The sequence below is a fragment of the Phalacrocorax aristotelis genome, chromosome 20 (assembly GCF_949628215.1).
Source record: "Phalacrocorax aristotelis chromosome 20, bGulAri2.1, whole genome shotgun sequence".
Lineage (NCBI taxonomy): Eukaryota > Metazoa > Chordata > Aves > Suliformes > Phalacrocoracidae > Phalacrocorax > Phalacrocorax aristotelis.
The window spans coordinates 5,175,473-5,190,197 of NC_134295.1; the positions used below are offsets into that span (position 1 = coordinate 5,175,473).

Sequence of the window (14,725 nt, forward strand, 5' to 3'; positions counted from 1 at the left end):
CTCCAAGAGCTCTGGTTTATAAAAGAAAATATTAAAAATTCACAGTTTTACAAGACTTGGATTGAAAAACCCCAATGGTAGCAATAAAGGGATATGCATTCTTTCGTGACAAAGTTTGTTTCTTTTTTACTGCTCTTCAAGTAATCTGATTTTAACCTAGTAATCAATTATTATGGGTTCTTTGTACTGTAGCAGGGCCCAGAGGCCCTGACTGAGAACAGAGCCCAGTTTTACTCAAGTTTCTATACTTCCCTCATCACATACTTCTGTGTGAACCTCAGCACTTGTTTAAGAAAGTAGTGACAGCACAGATGAATATTAACCTCACGGGAGGTTTGCCACTTGAGTTATGCGCTGAGTCTCAGGCTTCCTGCATGCTCTGAGAGCCAGCAGGGCAGTTCGGTCCGCCCATTTTAGGCTGGGATGTGCTGATCTCTTCCTATTGCCTGCAAATACAGCCAGGTAACAAAATTGGCACCTGGGTTTAAGCTGGTTGAAGGTGGGTGAGGTGAATCCTCCAGTGAGTTGCCCAAGAGGATACACGAAGCGTGTGTCAGGGCAGGACACTTGACACAAGCCTCACACGATGCAGCTTGCTTCCCTGCCCTGCCAGGCTGTCCTCGCCCGTGCCTGGCAGTGGCTGTACCTTCTTCAGCTGCACTGTGGACTGTCTGCAGACCTGGTGAGATACAGCCAGGGTTGGCTCTCCCCTTTCGTTTTCCTCTTTCTTCCCACCCTGGAGGGACTTTTCAGGCCAGCCAGATCTCAGCTGCGCAAGTCTCCTGTAATGTGCTTGGCTGATGTACCCTTTACGTACACTCTAACGTATTCTGATTCAGAGCATCATGTGAACGCATGTCCCCCAAGGCCAGGCAGGCCTTCTGCTTTGCCTTTTAATAAAAAAATAGCATGATGTGTTTCAAACAACGTTTTTGCCAGACAAATACGATTCATCCCATTCTAGGTGTAACCCTGTTAAACAACGCATTTCTGGAGAGCAAGCATCACAGCTCAGGCAGCAAAGACAGAATGACGAAAAGAAACAAAAACTTGACACAGCAGGTGGCTGTCACCCAGGAACCAAGTAAATGATGCCTGCTCTTTTCCCCTGAACACCTGTGGTTATGAACGCTCTGGGGACAAGGACCATTTCTGGATCAGAGCTCCCTCACCCATACCATAATCACAGCGACCAGCCAGAACGACATAACAGCAAAGGCATAACAAAAGAACCAAGCCATCACATTTTCTTAGCTTCCAAGCCTTTGAAACTTGGGTATCAGCAGTGGAGTCCCAGCCAGAATATAACTGTATGCTCTATAATCAGTTCCACTGATTAATGCATTTTTCAGCTGTTGCCTTTATCATCCTTGAGCACACACCATTCGGGGATCCGAGGCACTGCTCAGGAGCAGTCGCCCTGCCAATCAGCTGAACTGAAGCCTTGCAGGTGCAAGGTAAGTACAAGTGCATTTTCGGATGAATACTTTACATTGATCAACAATTTAGACGCCAGACCGAACAAAGCAGGAGTAGATCCTCATCAGAGTGACTGTCTTTATTCCACAGATTTCTCTGGAATTATACCGAGGTACCAATCAGTTGAAAATGTGACCCAAAGCATCAAAGCAGAGATACTATGTAAATGTTGATTTATCTCTGCTTTGAGTCTAGAGTTTATTCAGAGGGCTTTTACTCCTTTGTTGTGAATTGCATAGCAGTTATTTGATTGTTGTTGCTTTAATTTACAAATCTCTCTTTCTCTTTACATAACGTAAAAAAAATAAAACCCACGTCTCCCTTGAAAGCGTACCTTGCTTCAGCGTGGTTATCCCTTGTGTGCTTTACTGCCAGGATTTTATAAAAGGGCTTTAACTTTTCATTCACCAGGAGCATAACTCAAGTTTTAATAACACACCTTATGCATGACAAAAATTTGCTTCTGGCGATCATGGTTTCGACCACAAAACCACAACTGGGAGTAACTCCTGGTTAACTCTTTCAAGCCCACGCACTGCAGAGTTAGACATAAGTTCAGTTTAGAAGACTATGGAAATTATCAGTTAGAATATTTGATACTAGGCAAAACATCTCATTCTCTCATGCCACGCTCGTCTCTTCCCAGTCCTTTCTGTGAAATTAAAGTGCCAAAGTGAGAGATGAGATTATTCTCCCTGTCATTTTGGGTGACAGCATCATTCCACGGGGATATCGCAGCTCCCTTAAAATCAGCTACATCTGGACACATGTTCACAGCTCAGATCCATCCTCCCTGTGCTCAGCCTGTCGTGGGGGTTGTATAAAGAACAACGGCTGTGCGAGACACACAGACATGCACTGCTGCCCTTATCTGATCCTCCGAGAGCCCTTTCCTTCCACTGATGCCTACAAAGCTACACCCTGGATGACTTTGGCCTGGGTGATTAACCAGAGGTTAACAGCTACTGCAACAGCCCCATTGCTCAGATGTTGGGCTTCAGCAGCTCTTCACAAGGTTCCTCCTCCCCGGTGACACCTTTCCCCCTCGCAGTAAACCCAAAAGCTGTCTGAACGTTTCAGCTCTGCCTTTGGTACCACCAAGTTCCCAGCTCCCTTATCTCCTATCGCTGCTCCCCGTCAGCCCCTGGGCAGCTTTCGGGTGAGGTACTCCAGGCCCGTTGTGCTCCTGGGCAGGTTCTCCAGGCCAGCAGGCAGTGCCTGCCCCTCATCAGCAGGCTGGGGTTGCTGGGGTGACATTTCCCCCAGCTGGGGGCCAGGGACCTCAAGGGAAATTTTCCCAGGGATCTGCAAGCGCATCCTCAGGTTCAAGCTACGGGAAAACGTTGCGCAGAGGCTTTTGGCTCCGCAGGTAACAGAGCCCCGCACTGAGCTCGGCCTAAAGACCGAGAGCACACAGCGACCTGCGCGTTTTTATCGGTCTTTGGAGTTGAGATCTGAATCACAAAAGGGATGCTGCTCCCATCAGTTCCCCCTTTCTCATGCGAAAGGCACAGGGGTTAACAGCCCGTTAGTAAGAGAAGAGTCAAGCAACCATGTAATTCATCAGGTAACGTAATGCCCCAGTCCATAATTAGTAATACATCAATCTCATTCTGGAGGCACGGTGTATGGTGTACCCACGCATGCGCTCGGCAGCGTTTTGAGGGGAAACACATGGCCCGACTCTTAAGTTTAAAAAGCACCAAGTATAAATTACCCGAAGAGTTCAGAAAGGGAAAACTGAAGTCACTGATTCTTAATCGATCCAAGCATACAGATCCCACTATTTACATCAAATAATAATTAGTGCTGCACCTTTTCAGGGTTCTTAATTATTAAGAGATTAGCTGTCACAACACCTCTGTCAGGCTTGTAAACACATACAGGTATGTGGTTTTATTTCAAAATTCATCTTCTGAAGCACCATGTCTGGACACAGATGCATATATGGACATATATTTCTTGGTATATTTTATTATACACATTTAATTCTTATAGAGCTATATACCTAGAGAGCTTTTTTTAAGACTGGACTGAAAGCAGCATTCACTACCTCTGTTCAATCTTCCTCCAGCCTTTACTACACCATGACATACCAATGTGACATTGGTTTGCTTTTATTCCAGAGGTGCGAGCCATGGTATGCTGTGCAAATCCATACCATCAGTATCCAAAGTCCAAAATATTTTGGAGGACTCAAGATGAGATGCAAGAGTTATACAGGATCAACAAAATGTTAAGTGATTTTTCTTGTTTAAAAAAACCAAAAGAATATAATCAATCGTAATTACTTGATAGAATCATAATGTGAATCCATTTACTTAAAAACAAAACAAAATAAAACAACAACAAAAAAAAACCCAAAAAAAAACACCAAAAAAAAAAAAAAAAAAAAAAAGAACACCACACAGCAACTCCCACCCCCCAAAAACTAGAAACTCATCCAAAATCACTGTAGCCTATGTTAGATTTTGTCAGACAGAGGCAGAACAGACTTGCCTCTAGACAGAAACCCCATGTGTCAAATTCTAGTCCGGGAGGAGGGAAAAAAGGAAAAAAAAAAAAAAAAGGATACTGATTTGAAACAACTCTTAAATAGTAACACTAAGAAGTGATTTGTCCTAAAAGCAGCAACAGGTTAGTGAGGAAAAAAAAGTCTGAAAAACGCTTCCATCCCATTCTTTTACTTCCACTCACAAACAGCTGGACAGGTGGAGGGACCCGAGGAGTCGAATTCATGCCGACCCAAAGCACTTAAACAAGCCTGGGAAGAAACGCTCAGCCTGTGCAGAGAGAAGTAGGTAAACAGAAAAAATCTGTACTTACTCAAGTTCATTAGACATATTTCCCCACGTTTCCAAATCTTTGCAGGCAGCAAGCTCTCTGATGACTTCTCTCTTCTAGTACCTGCTAAAGACAGACATTGCCTGGGAAGTGTTTGATTTATGTTGAGGTTTTGCGTACAGGTATTTTGCTGACAGGTGGGTTGGCAGGCGGCGGGGATTGGCTGCCGGCACAGGTGCCCTGGGACAGGTACACCCAGACAGGTGCAGCCCGTAACCCTCTGCCTGCCGGCCCCGGGGAGGCTGGAGGAGAGGGAGGGCGCCCGGGAAGGAGGGAAAAGCCCTCGGGGGGAAAAGATAGGATAAAGGAGTGGAATCAGTTATTCATCTCTGGGATAATTAGTTTCAGTTTGGTGGATGTGTTCCATATACTGTGATGCCAAATAGCTGTCATTTTTACGAATCTGGGGGTTGGTTTGTCCTTTTTTGTTTCTTTATATATAAATACACAGACAAAAATACATACATATATATAAAGGAATAAATTAGGGAAGAAGGAATGCCTTTTGTAGTTTCCTCTCATTCTTAAATGGTAATTGTACTGACAGGCTAACCCTTTCTTTCCTTTTCTCACCTTCTCTTAGCTGCTCACTCCAGAAAGTCTCCGCAGGTGGGTTTGGGGGTTTTTTTCCCCCTCTTAAAAACTAACTTTAAAACCCCTAACTTTAGATGCCAGGACATGCAGCAAATGTACTGGCTCAGGGAATCTTCACATTACATGGGATATGTAAGGAAAACGGGTCTGTTGGTTAACTTTTTTCCGTACCGTTCACACACGCCGTCCTGCCTTCTGTAGCGCAGACAGGAGCGTTACTCCAGCACGCACGGGACGGCAGCGGGAAGCCCAGACACACGCCGTTCGGGAACCGGCTGCAGGAATACCACCCAGGCAATAGCTCTGTAGCAACTCACCTGTAAACGGGGAAAAGATTTATGCAATAGAACAAAACTCATCATGGATTCAGGCACTCCTGTTGGATGGTTTCTGTCATCCATGTTGCAATGAGGAGGCAAAGGATGGGCTCAGCGGGTGACTCATGTTGACTGGATTTGGAAGGCAGGAGAGGATTTTACAAGACAAGTTGGTACAAGCCTTAAAACAAAGGGAAAAAGAAAGGCTTCCACCACTCGTTCTCACCCCCCATCACTGCCTCACTCGCCGAATCGGTCCCACTCAGCGCCCTGCACCAGCAGGTGAATACAGGAAAGCTTGTCAGCCTTCCTTCATATCACAGTAAGTTCGGCTCTCCCAGCTTGGTGGCAAATGGCCTTCCCAGCCCACTCAGGCAGGCATAAGGCATGCCTACACAGGCAGATGTGAAGGCAGAGCGTATTAATTTGGGTACAACACCCTTCAAACACATCTCTATGGCTTCCGGCTCAGAGCGTGGCCAGCTCGGAGCACAGGAAGAATGACTGTGGTGTATCTGCACTGGCTGATAAGGGCGTGCTGGGCTGAGCTTTGCCTGACCCAGCCAGCAACTACCGCCCTCCCCTCTGCTGTGCAAACTCCTGCCTGGCAGGGACCTAGGGACTGGACAAAGTCTGTTTTCTGGGAATGAAAACCAAAGGTCTGGAGCCATGCAAACTCCATTGGGGATCACTGGGGAACACCAGCTGCCAAGACCTTGTACAGCAGAGGACAGAAATACCCAAAAGCCAGCTGAATGAGGGCTGATGGTCAGAATCAGTGCCATAGCAGAGACCATGCAGTGGTGGGAGTCAAAAAAGAAGAGGAAAGAACATGTATATCCTACCCAGCCGAGGAAAGCACAACTCTTAGGCAGTGGTGGCGTTAGTTGATCAATATTCTGATTACATCTTTAAATTAAGTAAACCTTGTCCAATTCATGATGACGGGAATCATAGTCCTGGGTCCTTGTCCTTTACCTGGATCCAGGCAGAGAGTATTTCACTGGCTCTGGGTAGTGCAAAGAGCAGCAACATCCCCTTAGGGGATTTCCAAGTTTCTTCTAACCTTTCAGTGAGACTTACCAGATTCCAGGAACAAAAGTGAAGGAGGAGAAAACACTATCTGAGCCAGACCATGCAAGGGAATGGCAGGGCACGGGATTCTGACCCCTGCAGGAAAAAGTCCGTGTCAAAGAAAAGAGAGGGAGAAATGTGCCTGGCAAAGCTGAGCAGTGACAGGCTCTGCCTGAGTGAGAGGCGGCCTGTGGGCCTCAGTGCCACCCCGGCCAGGCCAAATCCACCTCTGGATGCAAACAGTCTGGTTTTCAGACTTGGCCTTTTGCAGAACTGCAGGGATGACACTCTTTGATAGGGGACCGGAGAAGAACGAAGCCACCAGACCCTTCTGCCTGCCTGGAGCTGAGCTCTGGAACCAGCACGCTGCTGACTAAGCGTTGTTTCTAGCTCTGGGGGTTTAAGCCCACCCCTGCTGCACTTGCAGCTCGTGCACCACAGCTCGGGTGGAAGTGGGGACAGCCAGGGCCAGTCTGGGCTTACCAGGCTCTTGGTGCTGCCTGCCAGTCACTGGCGAGGCTACGTGCCCTGTCCTGCTTCAGTGCTGGAGTCTGCCTGAGAAGCCATGAAGTCCCTTGGGAAGCTGGGAAGGACTGGCAGAAAGGACAGAAAGACAGATTCTCCTTTGAACAAATTCAGTGGGACTCCAAAAGGACAGCTGTGACTCTCTCTCTCTTAGTTTTACTAATTCTGTTTTTAGTTATTAAGTTTATTCTAAGCTTTGCTGCCACTGATCCAGGGCCTCGTCTTTTTCCTGCGAGGATCTTATTGGAATGGCAGAATGAGAGGCTTTGCCAGGAAGGAAGATGCGTGCTTGTTCTCGCATACAGCCTGATTTCTTATGCAATTAGCTACGCGCCTACCCGCAGCACTGAGGCACTCTCCCAGCCTCCAGGAATTATGGCGCCTTGGTAAAATCGCTCACAGCAGAAACCAGCCCCTTTGCATCAGTACTGTGGGGCCTGTACACATGTCTGTCGTCTGTATGGTAACACCAGCTTGAGTTTGCTCTCTCAGACACATTCTCAAGGCCAGATGAAACTGTTACCGGCCCCCTGTCAGAGCAGACAGGACCCTCACAGCCTCCCCTGAGTCAGATTTGGGGTATTGCCAGTGAAGGGGGATCAGGACCACCCCAGCACGTGCACACCGGTCTAGGTGTGACATGTCCTGCTGGGAAGCGGGGACAGCCGGTGCTGCCTGGGCACCGCGCGGCCTCCAACACCCACCAGCTCCTGCCAGGCGCGACCACCCTCGCCCAGACTCTTCCATTCTCTTGGGCACCTTGTCTTTTTTGTGATAATGTATGTTTTGTGGCGCCTGAGAGGCCTCCAGGCCTGGACGCCTAGACAATCCCTTTGACTATGATTTCAGTATTTTTTAATTATTATTTTCTCTTTTTTTTTTTTCATTTATACTCCACCCTCCAAGAGTATCTGGTGAGGGGGTGGGTTAGAAGAAAGAGACCAAGAGACACATTCTCTATGCACAAAACCCTCCCACTTCCCTTCCACTCCCCTGTTAAATATACCTTGGAACAAAAGCCCTTTATGATGCTCTAAAAATAAAGCATGCAGCAGTCAAGACAAACTGCAAAGTTTAAAAGAGAGGGCCAAATTTTGCTCACAGCTACACCCTCTCTAAGGCAACAGGGTTGCACTTGTGTTTGGATTGTTAAACCCTCTTTAAACATCCAGGGGCAGACTGTGATTAGCTGCATTTCGTTAGCAAGAGATCAGCAGCTCCATGATTGAGGACAACGTCACTCATCGGGTCTCCAGCCCTCAGATGCCGCTGCCGTGTCAGGAGCCGGCTGGGTCTGCGTCTGGAGGAGCTGCACAAGGTGCGGCGCGGCCCTGTGGCCATGCCACCCTGACGTTCCTCGTTCTCCCTCCGCCACCGATTTGTGCTGTGAGCTCGGATAAGTCGTTTCACGCTCCCTGTTCCCAGTCTGGCTTCTTTTCTGTATAACCTGTAAGAAACTTCAAAGCAAGGGCTTCTATCCCTTTAGGATACACGGCTTTTCCCACTGACAGCTGTCAAACATCCTTTCCAGTTGTCCTGTGATGTGCCAGGAATTTCAGCTGTCTTTGACCAAAGGTTATTAAAACACTTCAACAATTAATATGCAGTAAGAGGAAGCAGCCCGAAGCAGGTTAAAGTGAGCTGTTCTCCAAAGGGAGATGTGGCTGCTTCAGGTGCTTTTCTAGGGAAAAATAGAGCTTGTGCCATATAAGTTTGTAGAAACCTTTGATATCCAGACCAGACACTCTTTCCCAGTGAGACTCCCTCTGCCTCCCAGAGCCATTTCCTCGGGAAAGCAGAACAAAAAGCTGAGCTGGAACTTCCTTGGCCTGCAAGTCTTACTCTGGCAGGACTGCCCTTTCGCTCTGTTTGTACAACACATAGCACAACAGAGGCTACAAAAGTCCCTCTATGGCACTACTGTCATAGTAATAATGAGGAAAAGGAGAAAAATAATTTGGCCTCCTGAAGCGAGCGAGCGAGAGAAACCCCTCACTGACCCTCTCCCAGCAGTCATTTTCCAGTTAGGTGAATACCTCTATCTGCAGGGTAGCTGGGAAGCCAGCTGGCTTTGCTGGATCCTAGTACCACTAAACAACACGACCCGATGCTTAAATGTCTTTTAAATAGAGTGAGGCCAGTTTGTTATTATCTGTTGTAGCCCACGGGGCTATAGGAAAATTCCTATTGTCTTTATCTAGTTCTACCAGTTTTTACACAGTAACAAGTTTGGGTTGCAAACAACTGACCCAACTAACAGTCTTCAGGGCAGCCACCCTCAGTTTAAATAAACAAACATGACCCACCGTCTCAGCCAGCTTCTCTTTGTGGAAGAAGCTTCACTTTTCCTCTGCGTGCTTTGACCTGAGCTTGTCCCGTGCTCTCACTCTGGAGCTGACTTTCAGCGCATGCATTTAACTGACACCTGTCAATCCAAACCCAGCTAGAAGAAACCCGCAGTGGGGAATGGACATGCCAGTTTAGTCTATAGAGGGAGGGAGCTGGTTGGAGATGTCGCAAGGATGTTCTCCATTTTGGCCAAATTTGCTGCCCAGGCCCAGGCTTCCTGTGATATTCAGCTACAAATATGTACAGGGAAGGAGACAGGGGAAGGTTTCACAGAGGAAAAGTAGGTCCTTTTTAAAATGATTTCAGACTGGCTCCAAGCAAACTTTGTCTTCTAAGCCCAGCACCCAACAGTGAGCACATGCTGCAGCTCTTCAGCCATACCTACCTCATGGGACTTCCCTCCTGTCTCGCACATGCAACTTGAAACACAAAAGCACATTTCCTCTTGCAAAAAAAACCCACGGAGTTGAATTCCCCCCCCCTCCCCGTGATCACCACACCAGGAGCAGGAGGTGCTGTCACTGACGCCAGCGCTGCGAGGAAGGGCTCAGGGCTGGGCCCACAGTTGCCGCAGTGCTGATTCCTCACTGAGAGAAATTTATTTTTAAACATGAAAACAGTTTTTAAAGTGGACCAGATGCAAAACATCAGGTATTGCTCCCAACCATTTCCCCCACTGCTGCAGCCTGATCAAAGCTGCCTCCCTTCAGGAAGTTATCTCATGTCAGCCAGTGACGCTAGAGCAGAGATGAGTTTGGTCTCAGATACCTCAGTTGACTCCATTCATCATTAACCAGCCCTTCATGAGCACAGATATGGAAATGTCACTGGCAGAGGCATCCCAAGCTGCTCAGAATAAATTACCCTTATCAGCCAGTGGGTTAGATCCCAGCAGCAGAGGCTGGGCTCAGATTCAGACTCCAGCTGCAGCACAAAGTGTGTTTGGGTCCTGGTGTCTGCTTGGTTCACACAGTTGCAGAGATGCCAGTTCCAACTGGAATCTAAGCACGGCACAGATATGGGATTTCATTCAGTAAATCCTAAGTAGCAAATAAAAAAGCAAACATTATGAATTAATATATCAGTCTGTCCTGGTGGACTATAAAGAATCTACTCAGGGAGCCTTGAAAGACATCTTTACGTGACAACTGAGTTTCTGTAGCTAATTAGAAAAGCTCAGGCCAGAGATACTTATCTGTGTGCAACATCTGGAACTCATAATGTCTCAGGTTTGCCAGCTTTCATGGTTTCATCACAAATCTGCTGATACTTGCCGTTGTTATTAGTTTATTTAGTTGCCTTCTTAAAGCCTGACTTCCTGTAATCACATGATCATGTGAAAGTTTTCCCTACATAAAAATCTCTGTCCTTCGTGATTGTTGCAAAATGCCTCAAAACGCAACCCCTATAGACTCAGGAATGAAGAGACAGAAACGAAAATAACTCCCTCACACACCCCACAAAGTTAAGCAATTTTAAAGCCAGTCCTACATCTACCAGGGACCTGGTTCGTGGTTTCTAAGCCAGCCCTGTGTTTGGCAGGACCACGGCTCATACCATATTAGTGCTAAGGCTGGTCACTATTGGAATCATTAAAGCACTCTGCAAATTTTAATTATTTCTCGCTTCTGTTCTACACCTGTCATTAGTCATCTGAATCAGTCATGGGATACTGGTACAGGGGATGTTTTGGGATGGCTAGAATTGGCACAGTCGTCCTGCCTTCCTCTGTCTCAGCACTTTGGCAGAAGCTGACTTTCCCACAATACCCTGAGAAGACAGCTGTTGGACCTGATTATTTATAGAGAAGGGGAAGAAGAACTTGGCTCCACAATCTTGATTTGACTCTAAAATTGTCCCTGGAGTTGGGATTCCGTGCTTAGATCCCAGGCCTGGTTTGGAGACACCTTCTGCTCCTGAAGCATTCAAATGAAAAGGCAAACGCAGAGGGCGGGGAGAAGGAGCGAGGCTGGGCAGGGGCTTGGTACATCAACTGTGGGAACTGAATCTCATTTCCACTAAGAAAACTGGAAACCCCTGCCGAAGGCCCTGCATAAGTCACGGAGCTATCGTCTCGCTGGCTGATGTTGCACAGGTAACACAGCACAAACTTCTGAACAACCTCATGTGGGAGAAGCACCCGGTACTTGGGGCTCTAGTTCTCAGCTCTTTACAAACAGGGAGGGATTTCCCTTTGAAAATCACCTGCCAAGGGGCCCACCGTTGGCCCTGCTCTCTCCCCAAGGGCTCCAGCTTTGTCACGCTAACATGCAGCCATCAAAGGAAAAAGGAGAGCCCCCTTCACAGAACATGTGGAGCTCACAGTGTGTCGGATGCTGCAGCAAAACCCAAGCAAAGCTGGCAGTGCTGAAGCCTCCTGTAAAAATTACAGTTCTGGGCCGAAGAAAGGGGAAAAATTGAATTATTGGACTTGATCTTTTGGGTCAAGCACAGCTCAAGGGAGCTGCTGCAGTATGTCACCTCCGTCTGACAGCACGAGGGAGTCAGTGGCTCTCTGGCTCCCCTTTGGTGCTGCACACCACTGCTGTGACCGGCACTGCCAGCACAGTCACAGTAGGGAAAGCTTTATCAGGGAGTCAGGGGACCTTCTGAGTCAGTCCAGCACCCCTTCAGCTGCATAGTCTTCCTCCATCCACACTGCGGCTGCATCCACCCCTGGAGGAAGCTGTCCTCATGATACAGGTAATCACAGCCAGGTATCAGGCCTTCACCTGCCAGAGCCCAGACACCGCAGCCCATCTCCTGCTGACACTTCTGTCAGAGACCAAAAGCTGAGGGGAACCTGGGCTCCGCTCTTATCTCTCCCTATCAGAGCTACAGTACATGCGCAGGCACATGGCATCTTGGAGGAGCCCTGGAACTCCACCGGCATCGTCTTCCAAACATCCTCCCCATGGCTCTGAAGTCTAGGAGAGAAAGAAAAACAGATACCCGTCTACTCCACCCTCTAGTAGTGGGCAAGCTCTCTTTGCTTCCTAGCTGGCACCTGTCTATCATATTTGATACCAAATAAAGGCCCACTTAATTCTGACTCACTCTACCTGCTCATATTGCTTACTTTTCCTGGCCAGGCCATAAAACAATACCTACAGTGAAAAATCTTGCCATCTTAAATGAAACTAAATTCAAATCATATCAGTGCATCGCCTTTTCAGATAACCAATCTAACCAAAACTTACAAGGATATTTTAGATCCTTTCTAGATTGCCCAACGTCTAGGTCAAGTGAATAAACCTATGAGCCTTCCTGCGCAGCAAATCCAGTAGATAAGTTTGCTTTTCATCAGCCTCTGTAGGGGCGGAACTCCCTTCTCGGGGCAGGTTGTTGGTGGGGGATTAACAGAAAGTTCACTGCGAGGTACCAATTGTCCCATGGAGTGGAAAAATATCAGGTAGTTTTGCAACATTTAAAGAGATGCACCAAGAACGTCTTGGGTGGCAGTTAGCACATACGGGCTGCTGGCCCTTAGGGGCTTGGGGATTTTCCTTCCTCATAGAAAATGCCTCCTGCAAGAAGCACATACCTATTACAAAACAAACTGTTGCTTTAGCTTTGTTAAATAAATAAATCAATTTTCTTTTACTTCAAGATCTGAGAATCAGCCTCCCTTCTAAGCTGACACTTTCATATTTTCCCCACAAATCTTATATGGCACCCACATATCAGGCACTGATGGCTTGAGAATGGCAAACCAAATTTACCTGTGAACCTCTGATGCTGGGTCTGAGCAGCAGCGGCACTCGTCATTGATATTCAGGGAGGATCTGTTGCCATAGCTTGTCTCTAAGGCACTGAAATGGAAAGCAGGAGACCAAAGCGCTGCTCGCTGCACATCACTGTTGCCTGAGCTTTGCCTCTCACAACCTTTGTGCCTGTTCCAGTTGGAGGCCTGTTTGGGCAGTCCCGCACTAAGCACTTGGACAGATGCCACCCCTGGGGCTCTCATGGGATTTGCAGCCATGACCGTACTGCAAGTAATTTTATGCGAGTCTTAGAAAAATTTGCCTACCCTGAGTGTCTAGTCACCCACGCAAACCACTAGTGGAGATGTGACTTATAGCAATGCATTTTTACCCCAGTTTGAAACAAGATCAAACAAATTATACTGCACCAGCATAAACCATGTCTCTACTGGAGCCGGAACTGGTACTCGTGGCCAAAACCCAAGTACAGATGAGTCCTAAAAAGGCACAAAAAGGAAGCAACAATTTCTTCTGAACCTGAAGGATTTATAACCTTGACAGTGAGACCTTTTCCTGTGAGCTCCTACAGTAGCTTCAGGATTAACCACTACCACTGAAATCAGTGCCTGCTGCTCTGAGTTTCAGCATAGAATTAAATCATTTTAGGATCAACTAGAAAGATCTAATCTAAGTCAAACCTAGGAGCAGCCAGATTCAGAGCTCAGTGGAGAGGCAAAGCTGAAGACTGGGCTCAGATGAAGGATCCCAGATGGTTGGAGAAAGCCTTGTTCTAAGAATTTAAAAGTATTGTATCTATTCTTGAATAAATGTTCAGACAAACGAGACATAAGGCTCCCACCTGGCCTACCTGCCTCTTGGGTTCCTGCACTTGAAGGTGCTCAGCTGGGAGGCAGGGATAGGCGTACTCCTTTTCTCAGTTCTGCACTGCCTTTGCATCCCAGCTGATGGGTTTAATTGCATTAGACTGCTGCTTCACCTCAGCCACGATTTGGAAGGAGCAGGAGGACCATAGATGGGGAAGACAACATAACCTAAGCAGTTCTCCTTGCACCCAGCTACTTAATCCCACTATATGAGATGATATTTGGGGAGCTCAGCCAGCTGTCCGGAGCCAGCGTTGAACCTTGAGTGTAGACGAGTGCCAAACTGGGCAGTGCAGGGCCGCTGTGAGCCAAGGGAGAGTCTGGGCTGTGGATTGTTCTTTTCTTGCACACAAGGAAGAACCGCCCTTTGCAGAGCCTTGCAGTGCAAGCTGGCATTGGGTGGCAGCGGGCAGGCAAGGGTATTTGGAGACTGTCCCCCTTGACCCAAGCATTTGGCTGACATTTCTATGGAGCCCAGCCCTGCAGTATCAGATCCTTTCTTTCTCCCTGTGATCTCCTGTGTCCTGAAGACCCCAGGCAGCCCCCCTGGCTAACAGGAACCCAGATCGAATTCTGGCCATTCACTGCCTGAGGTCAAGCTGTAAAATGAACAATCCAAAATTGCCCCGAAAGGCAGATGTACTAATTAGAGAAACCTTGGGTGGCAGTTCTGAGTACGATGCTTTTAATAACTGCAGGGATGTTGAGAAGCAAATAAATTATATGATGAAAGTCTACCGGGCTGCAGAACCCAGATATGTAATAAGCAAGACTGGCACCAAGACTGAAATTTTGCCCCCTGGGCTTGGCATTTTGTCTGATTGCCTTTCCAGATGAGAATGCATCTGGAGCTTCCGGTCCTGCCGACTGCTTGGCAGAAAGGTATTTCTCAACAACAACCTGGGGAATCATCCTGGGAAGGCTGGAATTAGAGAGCCAGCACTCACTGGCACTC

General features: G+C 47.5%; 1 protein-coding gene across 1 annotated transcript in view; it reads right to left on the minus strand.

Moving 5' to 3' along the window:
- GRHL3 (grainyhead like transcription factor 3) overlaps nucleotides 1-5,553 on the minus strand; it is a 30,103-nt gene extending 24,550 nt beyond the window's left edge. Inside the window, exons 1-2 of the mRNA XM_075114729.1 lie at nucleotides 5,235-5,553; nucleotides 4,306-4,386 (exon numbers count right to left, since the gene is read on the minus strand). Of these exons, the coding sequence (XP_074970830.1) occupies nucleotides 4,306-4,322 (17 nt within the window). The 5' untranslated portion in view covers nucleotides 4,323-4,386; nucleotides 5,235-5,553. The remainder of the gene's footprint in view (nucleotides 1-4,305; nucleotides 4,387-5,234) is intronic.
- Nucleotides 5,554-14,725: the final 9,172 nt, after the last annotated feature.